This window comes from Metopolophium dirhodum, chromosome 6, assembly GCF_019925205.1.
Source record: "Metopolophium dirhodum isolate CAU chromosome 6, ASM1992520v1, whole genome shotgun sequence".
In the NCBI taxonomy this organism is placed as follows: Eukaryota; Metazoa; Arthropoda; class Insecta; order Hemiptera; family Aphididae; genus Metopolophium; species Metopolophium dirhodum.
In genome coordinates, this window is record NC_083565.1 from 6,245,960 (window position 1) to 6,264,181 (window position 18,222).

Below are 18,222 nucleotides of genomic sequence, written 5' to 3' on the forward strand. Positions count from 1 at the left end.
AGTATTACCAGTATTAGGCATTTAGGCATTAGCCATTTTGGGGCGGTCGAAACGACTACGTAACACCACGTATGCTGATAATCGTCATTCGTATTTCGTCGTAAACCTCCTCCTGGTCGAGAATCATAGCACTTTTACGCGCATTTTTCCACCGTTGAATATTATCGTACAACATTGATGACTTGGCGCCGTGTGGCTCGCAGCTAGCAGCAGCAGCTGTTCCGGTACGACGGTACGTTATGCTACGCTCCGTTTTAACGGGGTAGTAGGGAGGGGGACACGACCGCGATTACGTCATGTTTTTTATCACGTTTTTATCAGAAAGGGGTCGTCCGTTAATTTTTCGTTTCCCAGTCGTGTCCAATGTCCATAGGTATATTTGCTTATTAACTAATAGGTAGTTGAGAGAATAGTTCTTTTCAGTTCTTGCCGTCTGCGCGGACGTTGCGGCCCGCAACTGTATCAACCGCTATTCCGTTATTTATGTCCAAACTCGTTTTCGTGTTATAATATTGTAATATCGATATCGTGTATCAATTACATTTCGCGGTGTCTCAGGGCATACGTAATTAATTACAATTTAAAATTAAAAAAATTACCGCACGTCGTACGACGTTCGGTTTGTTTCATTTTCGGCGCGGCCTGTCATTTTGTACGACGCACTTGGAGGCGTTATTATTTCGACTTCGGGAATAAATATGTACTGTTTTTGGTCTCACGACCTTTGTCGTTCTGATTGCGGTCTGTCTTAAAAATAGAAAAATTCGTGTGTTAACATATATTTTATATTAAGTATATTTTTCTATAATACGTGTATTCAATACGCGTTCAAATATTGCAATAAATTGGATCGGAATATCAGGTAAATGATTTATCTAAATTCTTAATATAATATGATTTTATTTGTTTTTCCTTTTATTTTTCTCATAATATTATTGCTTACCACTGTTTTGGGCGTCTGTTTTAAATCAATTTAATTTGGAGTGTTATCAAATTTGTTGTACCTTCTGCCAAATAAATTATTGCATCTTAAATTGATTTCTTGTTCCTATTCATGTTTGATCTCTACGGCATACTTATTTAGTTTGTAAAATAGTAAATTACAAGTAAATAATATGTTCTTATGTAGTTATGTGTTATTATACATACTAATTATTGAAGTAATTGTTTGTACTGATAATCACTATCTATGATATTAACTAACATTAGCAGGTCAATTAGTTAAATAAATACTTTATTGGTTGACCTTATTTATAATATTATGTAGGTATTAAACTATTTGAACTGTATCAAATTTCAGAAATATAATTAGAGTTATGAATTTTTAGTAATGATATAACAAGTTTTTAATTTAACCAAACATTTGAAACAGCAACTTTTGTTTGTTAAATTATAATTTATAACTTGCAATGTCCAAAATTATGTCTATTCTTTTAAAATACCTTAAATTTGTTTTTATAATGAGTTAATTGATGTAGTATTTAATTAAATTTAAAAAAATTAAAAGTATTAAAGTAGCTTAACAATACTAATTATGTATTTATAATTTAAGCAAGGCATTTCTGTTAAGCCTAGAGAAAAATAATTATCAAAAAATTTAACTTATTCTTTGAATTTCTCTAGAACTTTAATAATATTCAATAATTATTAATATAAATTATTAAATGCAATATATTTTTGGCATATCATGCTGCAACCCCATTTAAGATACATATAAACTATATTAGATGTACAATAATTGTAATTTATTTTTAAACATACATCTGTAGAAAAATGGAAAAATACTAAGGTAATACTATGTATTAATAATTTGTGTTCATTATGTTGAAGTAGTAAAATAATAAAAAAATGCATTAGGTATCTATTTCATGATTTTTAATTACCTATGTAGGTTTTATTTTATTTTATTAATTACATTCCAAAGGATAACTATTTTTAGCTTGATATTAAATAATGTTTTATACTTATTGGTAGGATTTAAGGTATTATTAAATTAAATTAAATATTTCTAAAAGTAATGATTTTAAAATTTTATAAAATTGTATAAGGTATGCCTTTATTTTAAGAAGATTAGTTAAGGTACCTCCTTGTGATATATATATTTGTATTTTATAAATAAAGTACTTACATAAATTAATATTTGATACAATTTTTATGTAATAAGTATTAATTTTGCTTTTATGTATCATGATAATATGTTGCTAGTCATCATATTGTTATGGAATAAACTACCTAATGACGTCTTTAAAAATGAATATTATTTTTTTATCAGAATTATTGTTGTTGGCCACAAGTTTATTAGATAAATTATGATATGATTTGATAGTATACTTAAACCTAAGATCATAGTTATAATCGGTTAGAATAAACTAAAAATTGATTGGAATTAGAATATTTATTCTTGGTTGGTAAATATTTACAAAATGAATGAAACAATTGTTAAGTAAACCAATGCACATATTTGTATTGCATACACATAACATAAAAACAATTTTTTAAATTACAATATGTTACAATATTTATGAGACCCATTTCCGATGAATTTAAAACTTATGAAAATCAAGGTCAGCCTGTTTACAAATGTTAAACTAGGTACCTATTTATAAATAAATTTCTTTCCAACATTAAGTAATTTATATTGAATTACTAATTAGTGTTTAGAGTTAACACACATAATCTCAAAAAGTATTTGGAAACATTTTATTAATAAATTTTAGTTTTTTTTTTAGTGAGAACTGATGTATAACAATTGAATTTTGAACAAGTTTAATTACATAGTTATAAGTAAAGTTTAGATCGGTGGAAGTGGAATGGCACAGGGTAACCTGCAGAATGTTACATTACTCTGCTCAAAACTTAAAATAGTTACAAGATTAAAACTAAATAATTACTTGTTCAAGATTTGATTTTTGTGTATCATAATTCTCAAAAAAAATATTCTTTGGAATATGAAATTAAAAATTTTCTCATTTCAAAAAAAAATGGTAGCTACAATATTAGGTATGTAAGAAAATAGGTTTATAAAAATGTTGTTTTGTAATGAATTCAAATAATATAAAATACAATAATTTCAATAACTTTTAGAGTTGATTAATAAATTATTAAAAGAATCTAAGATTGATTAGACTTTTATCATTTCAAATGTATTATGTATATTGTAGAACATTAATTTTGTACGACAATTAATAATGGTAAAGTATTTTTACATAAAATTGTTTACTTTTTTACATAAAGAATTATGATTTATTTTTAATTTTATGTAAATGCAATATTAATAATTTAAATTTTACTTATACCTACTTATCAAACAATTTAGCATAAAATAGTTTTAATTAATACATTCAATGACACTGGACATGTCCCTCTGAAATATATATTTTTTTAATTTTAGATTTTAAAACATCAGGTTCAACTATGATCTAATTATTTTCCCAGCTATTGTCTTCAAAAGTTTGTGGAATAAAGTAGAAATTAAATCAATTTATGATTATTCCAGAAAAATTACTGTAAAGGTGTAGGTATTTTGAATTTCCTAAAGTTTCAAAAATAATAGTGAGAACAAAATATAAAACATGATGATTTTAATATTTTTAAACTGGTGAGATGGTAAGATATATTCTCTCTTTGATATTGTTTTGCTTTCCCTAGATTATTCTGTTGGTATATTGCCTTAAGCTTCCTTAAGGTATTATACCTTATCAATAACATAATATAATTTAAAAATAATTATACTTTAATACTGCCGCCACTGAGAAACTGCTACTGCGCGGCTACCAAAACTCGTTCGATCTCACGCATTTCCATTACTAAATCTGCCCTTACGCTGGCCGCTTCCACTGTTGTTGCTAAAACTATATGGTAGAGTGGGAGAAATTTGGGTACTAGAACGCGGATCCCGGTCATTTGGATGCGCCAACGAGTAACGCTCTCTCGGTGGCGGCAGTATACAGAAATATTTATCGGTTGTCTGTATCCATCTAATGTAATCTGTACTTCCATAGTGAGAGAAATTCTTTATATGGGACCAGACATAATAATATTAAAGCTCAATTATTCAATTATTAATATGTTAAATATTAAAATATAATTAATGAAAGGTTTGAATCAAGTTCAAGCATTCTAACTACTCTGTCTTACATTGTTACCTTTTTAAGTATGCATTATCATATGAATGATTTTGGCAATTAAAATCCATAGTGGCATTCAACATTGGAATAAATATTGATTAGCTTACCTCTAAAAAAAAGTTGTTTAGATTTCAAAATTTATCTTAGTTATTATTATTATCCTCTTTATAAAATATTTAATATAATTCTAATTTCTGGTTCTAAGCTATTTATTTGATTTTAACTAATAAATTTGTATTACTAACTAAAGGCATGCTTTATCATTCTAAAAATTAGCAATAGTAAATTAGTCCTCCCCTCCTTCCCAGAAAAAAATGTTTCTGGCAAGAGTACTGGTCTAAAAGTAATTATTCTTGAATTTTATGTAAAACTGTAAGGGCGGGTTGCCCTTTCAGTAAAATAATGTATGAAGAACAAATTATAAATTTGTTTCTGGCCCTGTAATTTAATCATTCTATGAAGTTAATGATTGTGTTAAATTTGCTTTATAGTGTTGCATAAAGAAATATTAAATTATTGATGACCGTGATTACTGATTACCGAATAAATTAATCCACCAATAACATTCATAACATCAATGATATTTCATCGATCTGTAGTTTACAGGTCCGGTAATCGATAGTTTACGGAACAATTAACACTAACAAGCAACACCCAGTTTTATTTACAGAATCATTAACGGTTCGGTAAGTTGCTACAGGACATTTGCAAACCACCCTTAGTATTGTAATTATTTAAAGTTGAATTAAAAAATTGCCTATGTAATTAATTTTACCCAATAATATTATTTTGGAAAAGAAATGATTTTATTAAATAAAACTTGATTATTATGGTATTTACTATTCAGGTAAAGTAGTAATCAAATAGTAGTTCAAGGTATTTTATGTTATTCTATTCTCCTATATGGTAGTTGTTATTTATTAGATACAATATGTTCACTTATTGTGAACTCATTAATAGGTCAAATATTTTAACTACATGAAATAGTAATGTCATTCATACATTTAGTTTTATTTAATAAATAAAATTATTTTTACTATAAATATATTTTACATACATTTTGTATCAAAATGATTTGATCTTTTTGGTCAATGCTATTCGTATAATATCAATGTAAAAAAAAATTACCCTTTTATTATGTTATAATAATGACAAAAATATGGAATAGGTATTAATCTGCTTTATCATTAATCAACAGATAAATTATAGAATAATTTTTATAAAAATACATTGGTTTAAACATAATACATCATTATAGACATATGACCTTAGATAAAACGATAAAACCTATTGTCATGTTAAATATAATTGATACATATTTTTTTCAAATTACCAATTTCAAAATGTAATATTAAAAAAAATATTATACCCAACTTAATTATACTAGTTTTTATTGGTACAATGAATACTGGAAACTCTCGGTAGGTGGAATTTTGTCCTCTATTTAAAGGTGTCTGTTAGGAAAGGTCTCACTGTATTTCAATTGATATTAATTAATTTGTATTAAAATCCTTAGTATTTTATCGATTTTTTTTTATAAAACATATTTTCTCCATAATCTTTCAATGGAAGGTAAAGCTTAATATATTTCCAAAATCTTGTTGGGTATAAGTACCAAAATCATTTTTATAAATTGCAAAAAATTAAATACTTCAAAAATGTATATTTCAAATACTTGTCTAGTCATTAATTTATTTATTTTATGGCCCTAATTTATGTAATATTTAAAATTCACTTCTAAATATGCAAGGTAAATCTAAACATATTAGTTTAAAAATGGTATTATATTTATAATAATTGTGATGACTGATGACCATGAAATTATTTTGTTATAAATATAGTATATTCAAATTTATAATCAAATACTTATTGGCGGGTATTTAGTAAATGTGATACTATAATAAGTAATTGAGGGGGACGAGGTGGCCGAGTGGTCTAACGCGACGGATTCGGCACAGCCGGTCCGAGTTCGATCCTCGACCACTGGGCGGCATTTTTCTCCGTGCAAGTCACGGTGTCCGGAGAACAAGTGCCGCCATCCCCCCACCCCGGGGCACGGCAGAAACCTACGGGTGCCCCATTAGAAATTCTGCCAAACACAACACACACGTGTACCAACCTACCCAATATAAAACCTACAGTGCCCTCCCCACACCCCAATGGCCTATGTTGCCGCGGGTTACCCAATAAAAAAAAAAAAAAAAAAAAAAAAAAAAAAAAAAAAAAAAAAAATAAGTAATTGAAATATTATATTATCATTATAGCAGTTTAATTACTGATAAATACCCTATATAACCTATATTTACCAGGCAATAAATACTGACTAGTGGTGGGCATATCTGGATTTTGAAAATCCAAATTTCACAGATTATCCGAATAATCTGGTTTTTTGAAATCTGAATATGCTGATAAATGGCTCAATTTAATATTCTAATAAATTAAATTCTATAACATATTTTCATTACCTTAAAAAAAAATGTATTTTACCGTACATTAAAAATAATTATAAGTCGTATAAAAATCAAATCCGTAAATAGGGATAAGAATTTGATTCAACTCCCGGATTTAGATATTCGTATTTTATGCTCATCCTTAATACTAACATCAAAAATTTAAAACATTTTATGGTTGTTCCATTGAACCTAAAATATTTCTGGTAGCCTATTTGTATAAATATTCAGCGTAAATTTAAATACTTATTTAATTTTATAAGTAAGTAAATAAATTTTAATATTTCCAACCAGGATCAAATGTTGAGAGGCTTAATTAATGTTTCTACAATGTATATTGAGTCAATATTATTGATCTATTTTTAAAATATTATTTTTAGGTATATTAACTAATGAATTGGTTGTAGCTACCTTACAAAACACGGTAATGAACGATTATATTTTTGAAGTAGTAAAATAAAGTATATAACAACTACTGGTATGAAATAAAAAAAATATATTATATTACTAGTATTCCTACTAAATTAACTGGTATGAAACTTGATCTCTGAAGTTCAAACCAAATAAGTATGATATTGCTAAATATTTAGCTTTATTTTAAGTTTTATGAAAACTTATTATATGCTTAAGAAAACGTCACAGATGTGTTATCTCTACTCACAAATTTGTATTCAGTAGAACCAATTTTGATTTGTTGATAGCTTTTTTTAATATTAGAGTGAATAATAACTTATGATTACTTATAATTAAATATTTCCTAAGATAAGAATATTTTTAGGAAACTTATCTCGTAGGTTTTTATTGTTATTTTAATTTTAAAGCAACTTATGAGCATTTTAAAATTATTATATTTTACATAATTATAAGTTCGAACTAAAATATCAATAAAAGTCTACAAATGCCCGAAATAATACTATTACCTTTAAGTTTGATAATAGGTCAATCCACTCTAATATTAAACCACAACAACACAAAACTGGTTCTGCTGGACAAAAATTTGCAATGTACGTTTGTAAGACGGAAATTACATATCCCTATATCCGGGTGTGGCGTCTTAAAATATGTTCTACCAAATAACACGTAGGTACATTTTACATACCTATTTCATGAAGTAAGAGTAAAATAATTAGATATTAAACATGTATTAAAAATTTACCTATCATCCCTAGTAATTATACTTTTAAAATGTACAACTTATTTAATTTTATATCTGTAATTCTCAGCCTTATTTAATCATCGAAATTCCGAGGTTGCTGAAGAAATACAAATTGTAGTACAATAATCGTACTTATCTATGTAAATATTAACTATTCTATACTTCAGTAAAATATTTTCAGTTTTCGTACGTATTTTATTGTTTACTCTAATCAATCAATAATTGAAAAATTACGTAATTTGTAGTCTATAACTTTCGATAACTATAAAGTAAACATATTATTTTTCATTCTTCCGTTTTATATTAATCTCCTACTCTCGCGTTTTTAATATGTATTTTTAGTTACCCTCACATCCAGACTCAATAGTGTTATAGTAGATATTAGATAATATGTAATGTTAATTCATAATTAATTATTAAACGAAAGGTGAAATCAGATTGGTCGTACCTTGAAATTGGACACTCAACTACTTTTTTACTTACACCTTGTATTCCTGAATATTTTATTGTATAATGTTATTCTATAACGAGTTGAAAATTTATAAAATTTATTTTGAATGACGATTCTTTCATCAATGCTTTCTCCCATTGATGCACTCGGTCTGCTGATCCACCTGAAGTTAATATTTAATTGCACAAGACAATTTTTACTTAGTTTTGAGGTCAATTTGATTCTTATTTTTAAAGTTTTACATTAACGTAAGGTCAAATACGTACTGGGTAAGCATTATTTTGAAATGTAGACACTTTAGTGCGACTATTACCTAATTGACAATTATTCATATCATTCGGATTGGCGCAGGAAGAGGTTTCTGATGTATATGACCTCCCCGACCTTGTTAAAATAACAATTGTGATAATCGTATAGTTAGATAGGTATGTTTCAAGATTCAAAAAGTAAATTTTACGTTTTTTAGAGAAAAAGAGATCTTATACTGTATAAACGTATTAAATATATAATATTTATTTATATAATATATATATTTAACATATATATTATTATATTTTAACGTATATTACGCGAAGTGCATTTTTTATACAAACATTCCTTTCATTGATTTATCATAATATTTATTTTTTTTGAGCGTAAGAAAGAGAAATTTTTCTATGAATTGTTTCTGTGTAAAACTTGTTGTGAAATTATACATTTTCCTTTACTTACATCATAACTTGTATTCTAGTTATAAGAATAAGTAAGAATTATTATAGGTGAAACCCTACTTATAGAATAGAGTAGTCTGAAAGGGGCTAAATCCACCGATCGAATAATAACAATACGTTTATAATAAATTTTCTAAATATTTATTAGGTCGTAAATACATCAATTTGGATGATCCGAAATGCATTTTTAGATACCTAGTTAAATTTAGTCCCCCTGCCCTAACGGTTGTGGCTGTAGAGAATTACTAGCGATTAGAACAAAATGCTAGTGAACGTACTAATCGAAATTTGCTGCCTATTTCTGTATTTTTTTTTAGAAGTTGAGTTATAATTAAAAAATTGTGTAGTAAAGAATTTTTGTAACTCCGTTTTATCTGACTTTTATGTGATTTTGTTGCAAATGAAGTTTTGATAAAATATGTTTAAAAATTATTTCTATCAATCACTAACTGTTTAAACTTTGATATTAGTATAATCATTTATATAAATAATACTAACAATATATCAATGTGCGTTCGAACCATTTAGGTTTATTGTTTTTTGTTCTATTAAAATATGAAATAGGCCTTAACTTTATATCTGTTAGACATTATATAAGTTCTAAAAACAAATTCACGTGATTTAATCATGTATGGCGTAGAAAATATTAATTCAATTCTTTTAACTAATAATAAGTAATCAACGCGTTTTGTGATACCGTTAATTATGATTGTATATTATATAAATCAGTAAATTATTATTGTAACCTTGAGTTTAGATTTAAATAATGTTAGTATTCTACTTTATTTGTACATAAGTATTTCGAGGGAAAGTTACAAAATAATTAACCATACATCCATACTGAGAAATCAAACAGTTTCTATTTCTTAATTAACTGTAGTTACCTATTAAACAATGATTCGCAGCGGGTATAATAATAAATACTTTCGTCCTAAATGAGGTTTGAATAGGTAGTTAATAATTATATTTATAGTTTATACATATTTTAATAGGTAATTGACAAGTTAATATTCCGCATGTACGGGGTTATAAATTGCGTTTAGTTGCTATTTTTATATTATTTTAATATGTATAGAATTGTATCAATGTAAACAAAATATTTGCAATCATTACTGACGCAAAATAATATGGTTTTCATGTTTATAAAACAATATATAACACTACTTAGGTACTAGTTACTAATTACTTATCAGTTATCCACGCAATACTACGTATTATAAAATATTTCATATTTTCCTCTTGGTTTTTAAGTCTACAAACTTATCGTAACAATGTTTATAATTTACGTAGCCACTATTAACATGTTGGTATATTTATGACGTATTTGAGCACATAAATACTACCCGATATAAATAATCTACATACTTAAATCCTAAATCTTAATTTGTTACGTATTGACAACGATTTATCACAGTATATAATATCCGCAATAATTATGAATAATACAATATGTAATATAAACGGCACATTCCTCGTATACAGACTTATGAAGAATGTACAGTTTTCGTATTGCAAATATCCCTTATAAATAACCTTGACTCAATGTTGGATATGTACACAATACCATATTATAGACAGTGTCTCGATGATTCTGACGTTAAAAAATTAAAACCTAATTAGTCGGTATTTATTTTGTCATTTAGTATTTTTTTTTCTTGCTCTTGATAAATTACATTTAACATACAATGATGAGTATTTATACGTTATTATTGTGCAACTGAAGTTTATGTGAATAATGATGACGTCAGTATTTAGTTAAAAAATATTGCTTTTTTATGTACCATCTGACAAAAAATAATAGGTATTATTATAGAGTGGTGTTTGAAGTATATTATGCGTATGAATAATAATATTAAAAACTATTTACATATTTTGTTGCACTTGTGAAATACTTGATTAAATTTAAATTGTTGTATATATATTTTTCCAATAGTTAACAAAACAACATTATTCGAACAACTCATCGTACAAACAAAAATAATACCTTTAAGTTTGATACTAGGTTAGTTCACTATAATTTTAAATTCTTCTACTGAACAAAAATTTCCTGTTGTACATACATTCATTAGAGTATTAGACGGAGACATCCTCTTCAATTTTTTTAACAAGAAACTATATACGTTATGTTATTATATACTTTATACGTTCATACGTTTTCCATACAATAATTTGATTAACCTAAATCAAACACTTATTTATAAATTACAGTTGAATGTGGTTTTAGTCAAACTTCAAAATCATCAATACCTCATACTTTTTCCCCGATCCCTAGAATTTCTTTTAATTGTATTATCTTTGGATAACTCAAACTTTCTGGCCCGTCCTTTCAATTACGACTGTACTAATTGACGTGTGTTAACTAATTCAGTAAATGATGGATTCACTTTGGATTAATTGTGATGTATTATAATTATTAAATAATCACATCAAATTAATTTGATGTCTATTTTATTATTCACTCTTGTATGCATTGTGATTTATATACAATATACATATGTGTACAATGTACAAATTAGGCATTGTCGGTGAGAAAAAATTATATTAATTAAAGCGCATACATTGATTTAAAAAGTTATGCCATAATGTAATATTGTGTATTACATAAAAATTATTTAAAACACATGTTAAATAAAATAAAATAAATGTACTTTGAAATTGAATACTTAATTAGATTATCTTACTCAATAATTAAGTGTTAACAATTCTGAAAAAAAATATTGCTTACAAAACATGTTGACTGAATTTTTTGGTTTAATAAATTTTTATTTGTGTTACAATAGGAATAACATTTAAAAATGGCCCCAAATATGACCAAGCGTCCAGTTGGCACTCCTAGTGTTCTATTCAATGAAGATGATTCGGAACCATCTGTCGTTGATGAAGGAAATCAGATAGCTGAAGGAGAAACTGTTGAGAATAACAAATACAAACCATACAGATATCAAAGACAAATTGTCTGGCGAAATGTTGCTTTATTTGTTTACCTACATATAGCTGCACTGTATGGTGCATACCTAATGTTTGCTTCTGCAAAAATAGCAACATCAATTTGGGGTAATTTAAAATTTTTATATTAATAAATTAACCATGTGTATGTGTATTATTTTTTAATTTAATTTTTGTATTTTAGCAATTTTACTGTATCAAATGTCTGGATTGGGAATTACTGCTGGAGCCCATAGGTTATGGGCACATCGATCATACAAAGGAAAACTTCCTTTACGTATTATTTTAATGATCTTCAATACAATTGCCTTTGAGGTAAGTTAAAAAGTGCTTAATATTATTGTATTGGGTCGTAAGGTAAAAATAAACAAAATAATTCAAGATTCAAATAAACTAAAGTCTGAAGGTAGATACAAAATATTATTTTTTTTCAATATTCAACCATTGTATTGATTTAATACGCTTTAAATATGTTGTTTTAACAAAGGTATATTGTAGAAATATACAGGAAAACAATTATTTATATATATATATATATTTATAAAAAGGAATTACCACATATTTATTTCAAACTTGGATTATATCAAATGATTATCGTTCAGGTATATAATTACTAAACAGTAATGTAACTTTATACTAATTATCTCTTCTGATATTATCTTATATTGATGATAATTTATAATAATTATCAGTACAGGTACCTACTTAAGTATTACAAAACCTTCATATTACTTATACACAAACAATTCAATTACTATTATTTTAAAACTAAATATACTTTGTTTTTTTAATTTCCATATTAATTACAAAGTTGTGGAATGTAATTTAATAGTACATATTGTGGACACAAAGGAATTATTTTTTTACAAATCATTCCATTATTAATAATATTTTGTAATTTTGTAATTTTGTAGTATAGATTTATTTTAATTTTTAGATACTTAAAATCTTCATTATGTTGACAACTTATTATTTGTATATAATAATATTTTTGAATATTTTAATGCATTTATATCCTATAGTTTGTTATATTAATTTTCTAGTTTAATAAAGAAAAGTGATAGGTACAATATTTATAAGTTAGATTAACTTACCCTTAACTTATAATTATAATTTATAAATAATAATTGTTAACAATTTAATTTGAATACATCTATTTTGATTTCAGAACCATATTTATGAATGGGCCCGAGATCATCGTATGCACCACAAGTATAGTGAAACAAACGCTGATCCTCATAATGCCAAACGTGGATTTTTCTTTTCTCATGTTGGATGGTTGTTGTGTCGTAAACACCCGGAAATAAAAGAAAAAGGACGTGGTATTGATATGAGTGATTTAGATCGGGATCCAGTTGTAGCATTCCAGATGACGTAAATATAATCCCATTTTAAAATATTCAGAAATATTAATTTAAAAACATTGTTTAGGTATTATTTGTTGTTGATGCCGGTTTTATGTTTCTTGATTCCTACGTGTGTGCCTGTATTTATGTGGGGTGAAACGTGGTCCAATTCATGGTTTGTGGCTACCATGTTCCGATATACTTTCACTTTAAATATGACATGGCTTGTAAATAGTGCTGCTCATATGTGGGGTGATAGACCTTATGACAAGTAAGTGTAAAATATAATCATTTATATTATTTTATCTTAACGTAATTATAATTCTGTAAAGTTGGTTTATGAGTAAATTGGTAGTGATGTGATTAAATTATAACATCTGTATATATACAACAACTGTATATATATAGTACCAATATTTATTATTTGTTAAAACCTATATAATTAAATTGTAGAAGAATATTAAATGGATGTTAGCACACTGTTTGTTTTCTCTCTCTGACCCATGCACAACAGACAAAACACATCCATGCAAAATCATTTTTTATGTATAAGTTATCTTGGAGTAAAATTACCTATGGGCTATGACAAATATTATCGACAATAATATTTTTGTCGGTATGACATCATTTTTTTTAAATATTATGTATCTCAAGACAATTTAATATCTCCATTGAAATGTACTCAATAATTTTTGTAATTGGATTACTCAAAAATCATATATATAAAAAAAAAAATTTACGTGACAGTTATATCCATGTCGTGCGTGTGTCTGAAAAAGAAAACAAATTTTGCGCGGACATCCTCTTAAAGGTCTAAATTTATTATTTTAATATTATATCTTGGAGAACAAATACCAACAAATAGGTCATGAATATGTTTTTATATATTAATATTATAATAATTGAGATTTCATATCAGCAAAGCAAACTACCATTGTATTATTAATTTCCCATCAGTAAGTCTAAATATAATATTTGCCATAGTGGCCTAAGTATTTTTTTTGTTTATAAGTTCATAATTTTAACTTCTTTGCTATGCATCCGGGTTTTTTAACCCACGGTCAACCTTTTTGAACTAGTTTGCCAAGCTGACTGATATTTTGACTTTTGATCTCCATGATCATATACAAGGTGATAACTTAATTGACGAACACTCACTATTACAAAATCTATTAATGTTTCACATTAATCTTTACAAATAAACATTTTTAAAAGACTATTATGATTTATGTTCCTTTTTAGAGTTGACATCAATTTTTAATTTAATATTCCAAAGCAGAAGATTATTTGTAGTATTTTAATATTTAAAATCAAAGTTCAAATGCTAAGTGAATTAGTTATAGACTTATGCGTAAGTTATTTCAAGTTTAGATAACAGGAGTTGTAGACCGCCATTTTGCATCTGTACCACTTCTCATCAAACTTAAATTACTTATAAATGATACTACTTGTCCAAAATTCAATTTTTATGAACCCCTCAAAAAATATTCTGCTTTGGAATAAGTTATTACAAATGAATACTGTCATTATAAAAAGTGAAAATGGTAACATTTTTATTTTGTAATGACTTAAATTTAATAAACGTTAATAGTTTTTGAAATAATGTATATTTTTCAATTAATTAATCATACCCAGTATATCAAAGTTTTTATTATGAGAAAACCAATCAAATTTAGAAATAAAAATAAAAATAAATTTTTTACCTTTGTAAAATACTAAAATTATGGTGCAATAAAATGATTCCCTCATTACATCTTCAAACAATTTTTGACAACAAATGTATTTCTGATTCAGACTGTTTTAAAAAAGGTTAGATATCACAGCTGTATACATATGAAAGAAAGATTGTAATTTCTTATTAGAATTTTCTAATAATAAAATTAATTTTAGTGTATTCTACATTTTTTTTTTTATTTTCAGATTTATCAATCCTTCTGAAAATATTGGTGTAGCATTAGGTGCTCTCGGTGAAGGATGGCACAACTATCATCATGTATTTCCATGGGACTACAAAGCAGCAGAATTGGGAAATTATCGTGCTAATTTAACTACTGGGTTTATAGATTTCTTTTCTAAAGTAGGCTGGGCGTATGACTTGAAAACAGTGTCTACGGACATGATACGCAAACGTGTTGATCGAACTGGTGATGGAACTCATAGTAGCATTTGGGGATGGGAAGACAAGGAATTGTCACCAGAAGACCGTGAAGAAGCCGTTATCATCAACAGATCCCTTGTTGGGTAAAAAATAGTTTTTAGAAAATGTTTATACGAAGAAAATGAACCAATTACAGTTTGTTTTCCTTAATAAAAAAAAGAAAAATTAATAGAATGCTGAAGTGTTAATGAGAAGGGGGGAAACATAATTGACAGATCCATACACAAACTTTTAACAATGTAAATAAAGATATATTTTAAAAAAAAAAAGTTTAAACAAAAAGTTAAAACCGTTTTCCTTAGTTATTATATTTTATATAATAAAATATAAATATGTATAGTATTTTATAATTTTAATTAATTTATTAATTTTTTTTATATACGTTTTTGGAGCCATAATTTTCAAAAAAATATATTTATGATAAAGTCCGCTTTTTTTCTTTTTAGTTCCTAACCATCAACAAGTTTGTTCAAAAAATTAATCTACTCTTCTACAACTTTAAAATATGTACATGTCATATTAATTATCAGTTTACCACTAGGTTGGTTAACCGGCTTACTGGAACAGTAATAATATTGTATTTTATTTTATCTTGTGGTTATTTGTGAATTATTTTGTTTTACATCATAAGAACATAACATGAATTAAAAATATTTAACAAGTAAAACTAACTTGGCTCCATTTCATACCATATTTGATGTTTTTCAAGTAAATATATTCATCTTTTTTAATACAATTTCTTTAACTATACATTTTTTTTTTTACAATTATTATCTAACAACTCAAATGATGCATTGATAATTAATATCCTATTGGTAACCTTTAAAATTATGAGTTAAAGCCCTCCGAACTTGGTAGATAAACATTTTGTGTACTACTACAATATAAAAAATCATATTTATATAATATATTATATATATTTATAAATATATACATATTGTAGTAATTTTAACATTATATATTATTTAATAAACAATAAACCCTTGGTTATGAAATGTCTAATTTATTTATTTTATGTTAGACTTTATACAAAGAAAATTGTACACTTTTTGTCAGTCATTTTTTCTGACAATTATTATTCATTATATAGTTTATACTCGTTTAAAAATCAGTCATTTGGCGCAGAATTTATAAGAAGTAAGCACGGTGCTATAGTTTGCAACAAAACATTGAAATGTCTACATCTAAAAGGGGAGTCAGAAATGTTTTTATGTGGTTAAACAATGATAGCAACATCTAATTGTTGGTTTTATGTGATTTATTTTATTACATAAGTCAAGTTAAGTTACGTAGACGGTAAAAAAGTCAAATTTTTCTTTTTGGTTAGAAAGACGTGCATGTCAATTTTCTCTTGCCCTGACAATGTGGAAATGTATATTTTGTTAATTGTACAATATTTTATTGATTTGAACTTAGTAAGCACCTGGTGAAAATTTAAATTATCCACAAACTATGGTTGTGTTTCGTGTATTGCAGGGCTTCTCTTTAAAACTTTGACATTGTCATGACCTTTTATTGCACTGATGAATGAAATTAATCATTACGCTATGATACTAAATATTTATTTACATCATAGATTAAGGTTTGTGTCTTTAAGAATTGTGTGTATGGTGTATCCACATAATATATGAAATATAGTATCTATTAGACCATGTTGTGAAAAATGAAAAACATATGTGTCTACTATCAGACACTAAAGAAGTTATGTTCCAACTTTGTCCGGAATAGAATTTTGAACGAATAAAAATACTAGCTTATTCTAGCATTATAATATGAATTATTAACTTACTGCAATTTGTCTTAAAACAAATTAACCTACGGCTGTTTAAATAACATACTTTTGTCTGGCTAATGGAATTTTAGTATAATAATCATTATCAATGTCAATAAATTTATGTATAGGCTAAACCTAACCTATAGAATTAAGAGCTTATAAAACAGCCACTACAACGTTAGTATTGTAGTTAGTAAACTAATTTACATGATAATGTTTTATAACCTAATTGCATCTGCATAAATCATACATAAACAAAACACATAATATACAACCCTATTGCGTATATATTATAAATATACTTATAATATATTATTTGCATACAGTATAAGCTGATTATTACAGTAACCATTACATCTCGAAAAGTATTAAATATTTTTTTGATATGTAAATTAAAACCATACTAATAAACCTTAGCAACAAAAAATTTAATTTGTAGTTTTTTGAATTAAAGCATATATTTTAAGATTTATATCTCGAAGTAGAATATTTATTTGTGAATTTGCATGTTTTGAAATTAAGAACCGTGGTAAAATAAAGGCCAGTTTATAATATAAAAATAATAAATGATTTTAATCACCTGCAGGTCATGTTATATACAATAATCGAATTTATTATTTATACTGAAACAATAAAGGTTAGGTTAAGTCTATCGAAGTCTAAAGTGCGATATTGGTACCTATAGGCTATATTTTGTTAATATTGTCTAGTAAATCATTTAATTTAAATAGTTTATATTAATATTAGGTAATTGTGCACCACATCTTGTTTTTCCTTTTACCTAATTATAATATGTATTGGACTTCATTCCCATTGACTTTTTTCTAGGACTTTGGTTGTCTACCAGAAATTGAATTTTGAACTTGTGGTTGATTAATTAATTACAAGTAGGTATTTAAAATTATATAAGTTCTAACCATTGATTATAAATAGATACTATCATTAAGTATAGATAGACTAATTGGGCAACTACCTATAATACTCGTTAAGAATTTAATTTTCATATTTGCTTTGTGGTATAAAATTAAAAAGGTTAGCTGCCATTCATAAAGATAAGAAATTTAATTCTAAAGAATAAAATTGTTTTCAAATTAAGTAAAACTA

General features: G+C 26.1%; 1 protein-coding gene across 1 annotated transcript; it reads left to right on the forward strand.

The window, feature by feature from the left end:
* Positions 1–376: 376 nt before the first annotated feature.
* Positions 377–16,339, forward strand: LOC132947856 (acyl-CoA Delta-9 desaturase-like). The gene is made up of 6 exons (XM_061018090.1): positions 377–862; positions 11,675–11,948; positions 12,025–12,155; positions 13,009–13,214; positions 13,272–13,457; positions 15,107–16,339. The coding sequence occupies exons 2-6, from the start codon at positions 11,690–11,692 to the stop codon at positions 15,429–15,431; spliced, it is 1,107 nt and encodes a 368-aa protein (XP_060874073.1). The 5' UTR covers positions 377–862; positions 11,675–11,689; the 3' UTR covers positions 15,432–16,339.
* Positions 16,340–18,222: the final 1,883 nt, after the last annotated feature.

Bases quoted from the DNA above. Each gene is read 5' to 3' on its own strand.
- LOC132947856 (XM_061018090.1), top strand. From the start codon at position 11,690: ATGGCCCCAAATATGACCAAGCGTCCAGTTGGCACTCCTAGTGTTCTA. The intron at 13,215-13,271 runs GTAAATATAATC...AACATTGTTTAG, and splicing joins GTTGTAGCATTCCAGATGAC to GTATTATTTGTTGTTGATGC. The intron at 13,458-15,106 runs GTAAGTGTAAAA...TTTTATTTTCAG, and splicing joins GGTGATAGACCTTATGACAA to ATTTATCAATCCTTCTGAAA.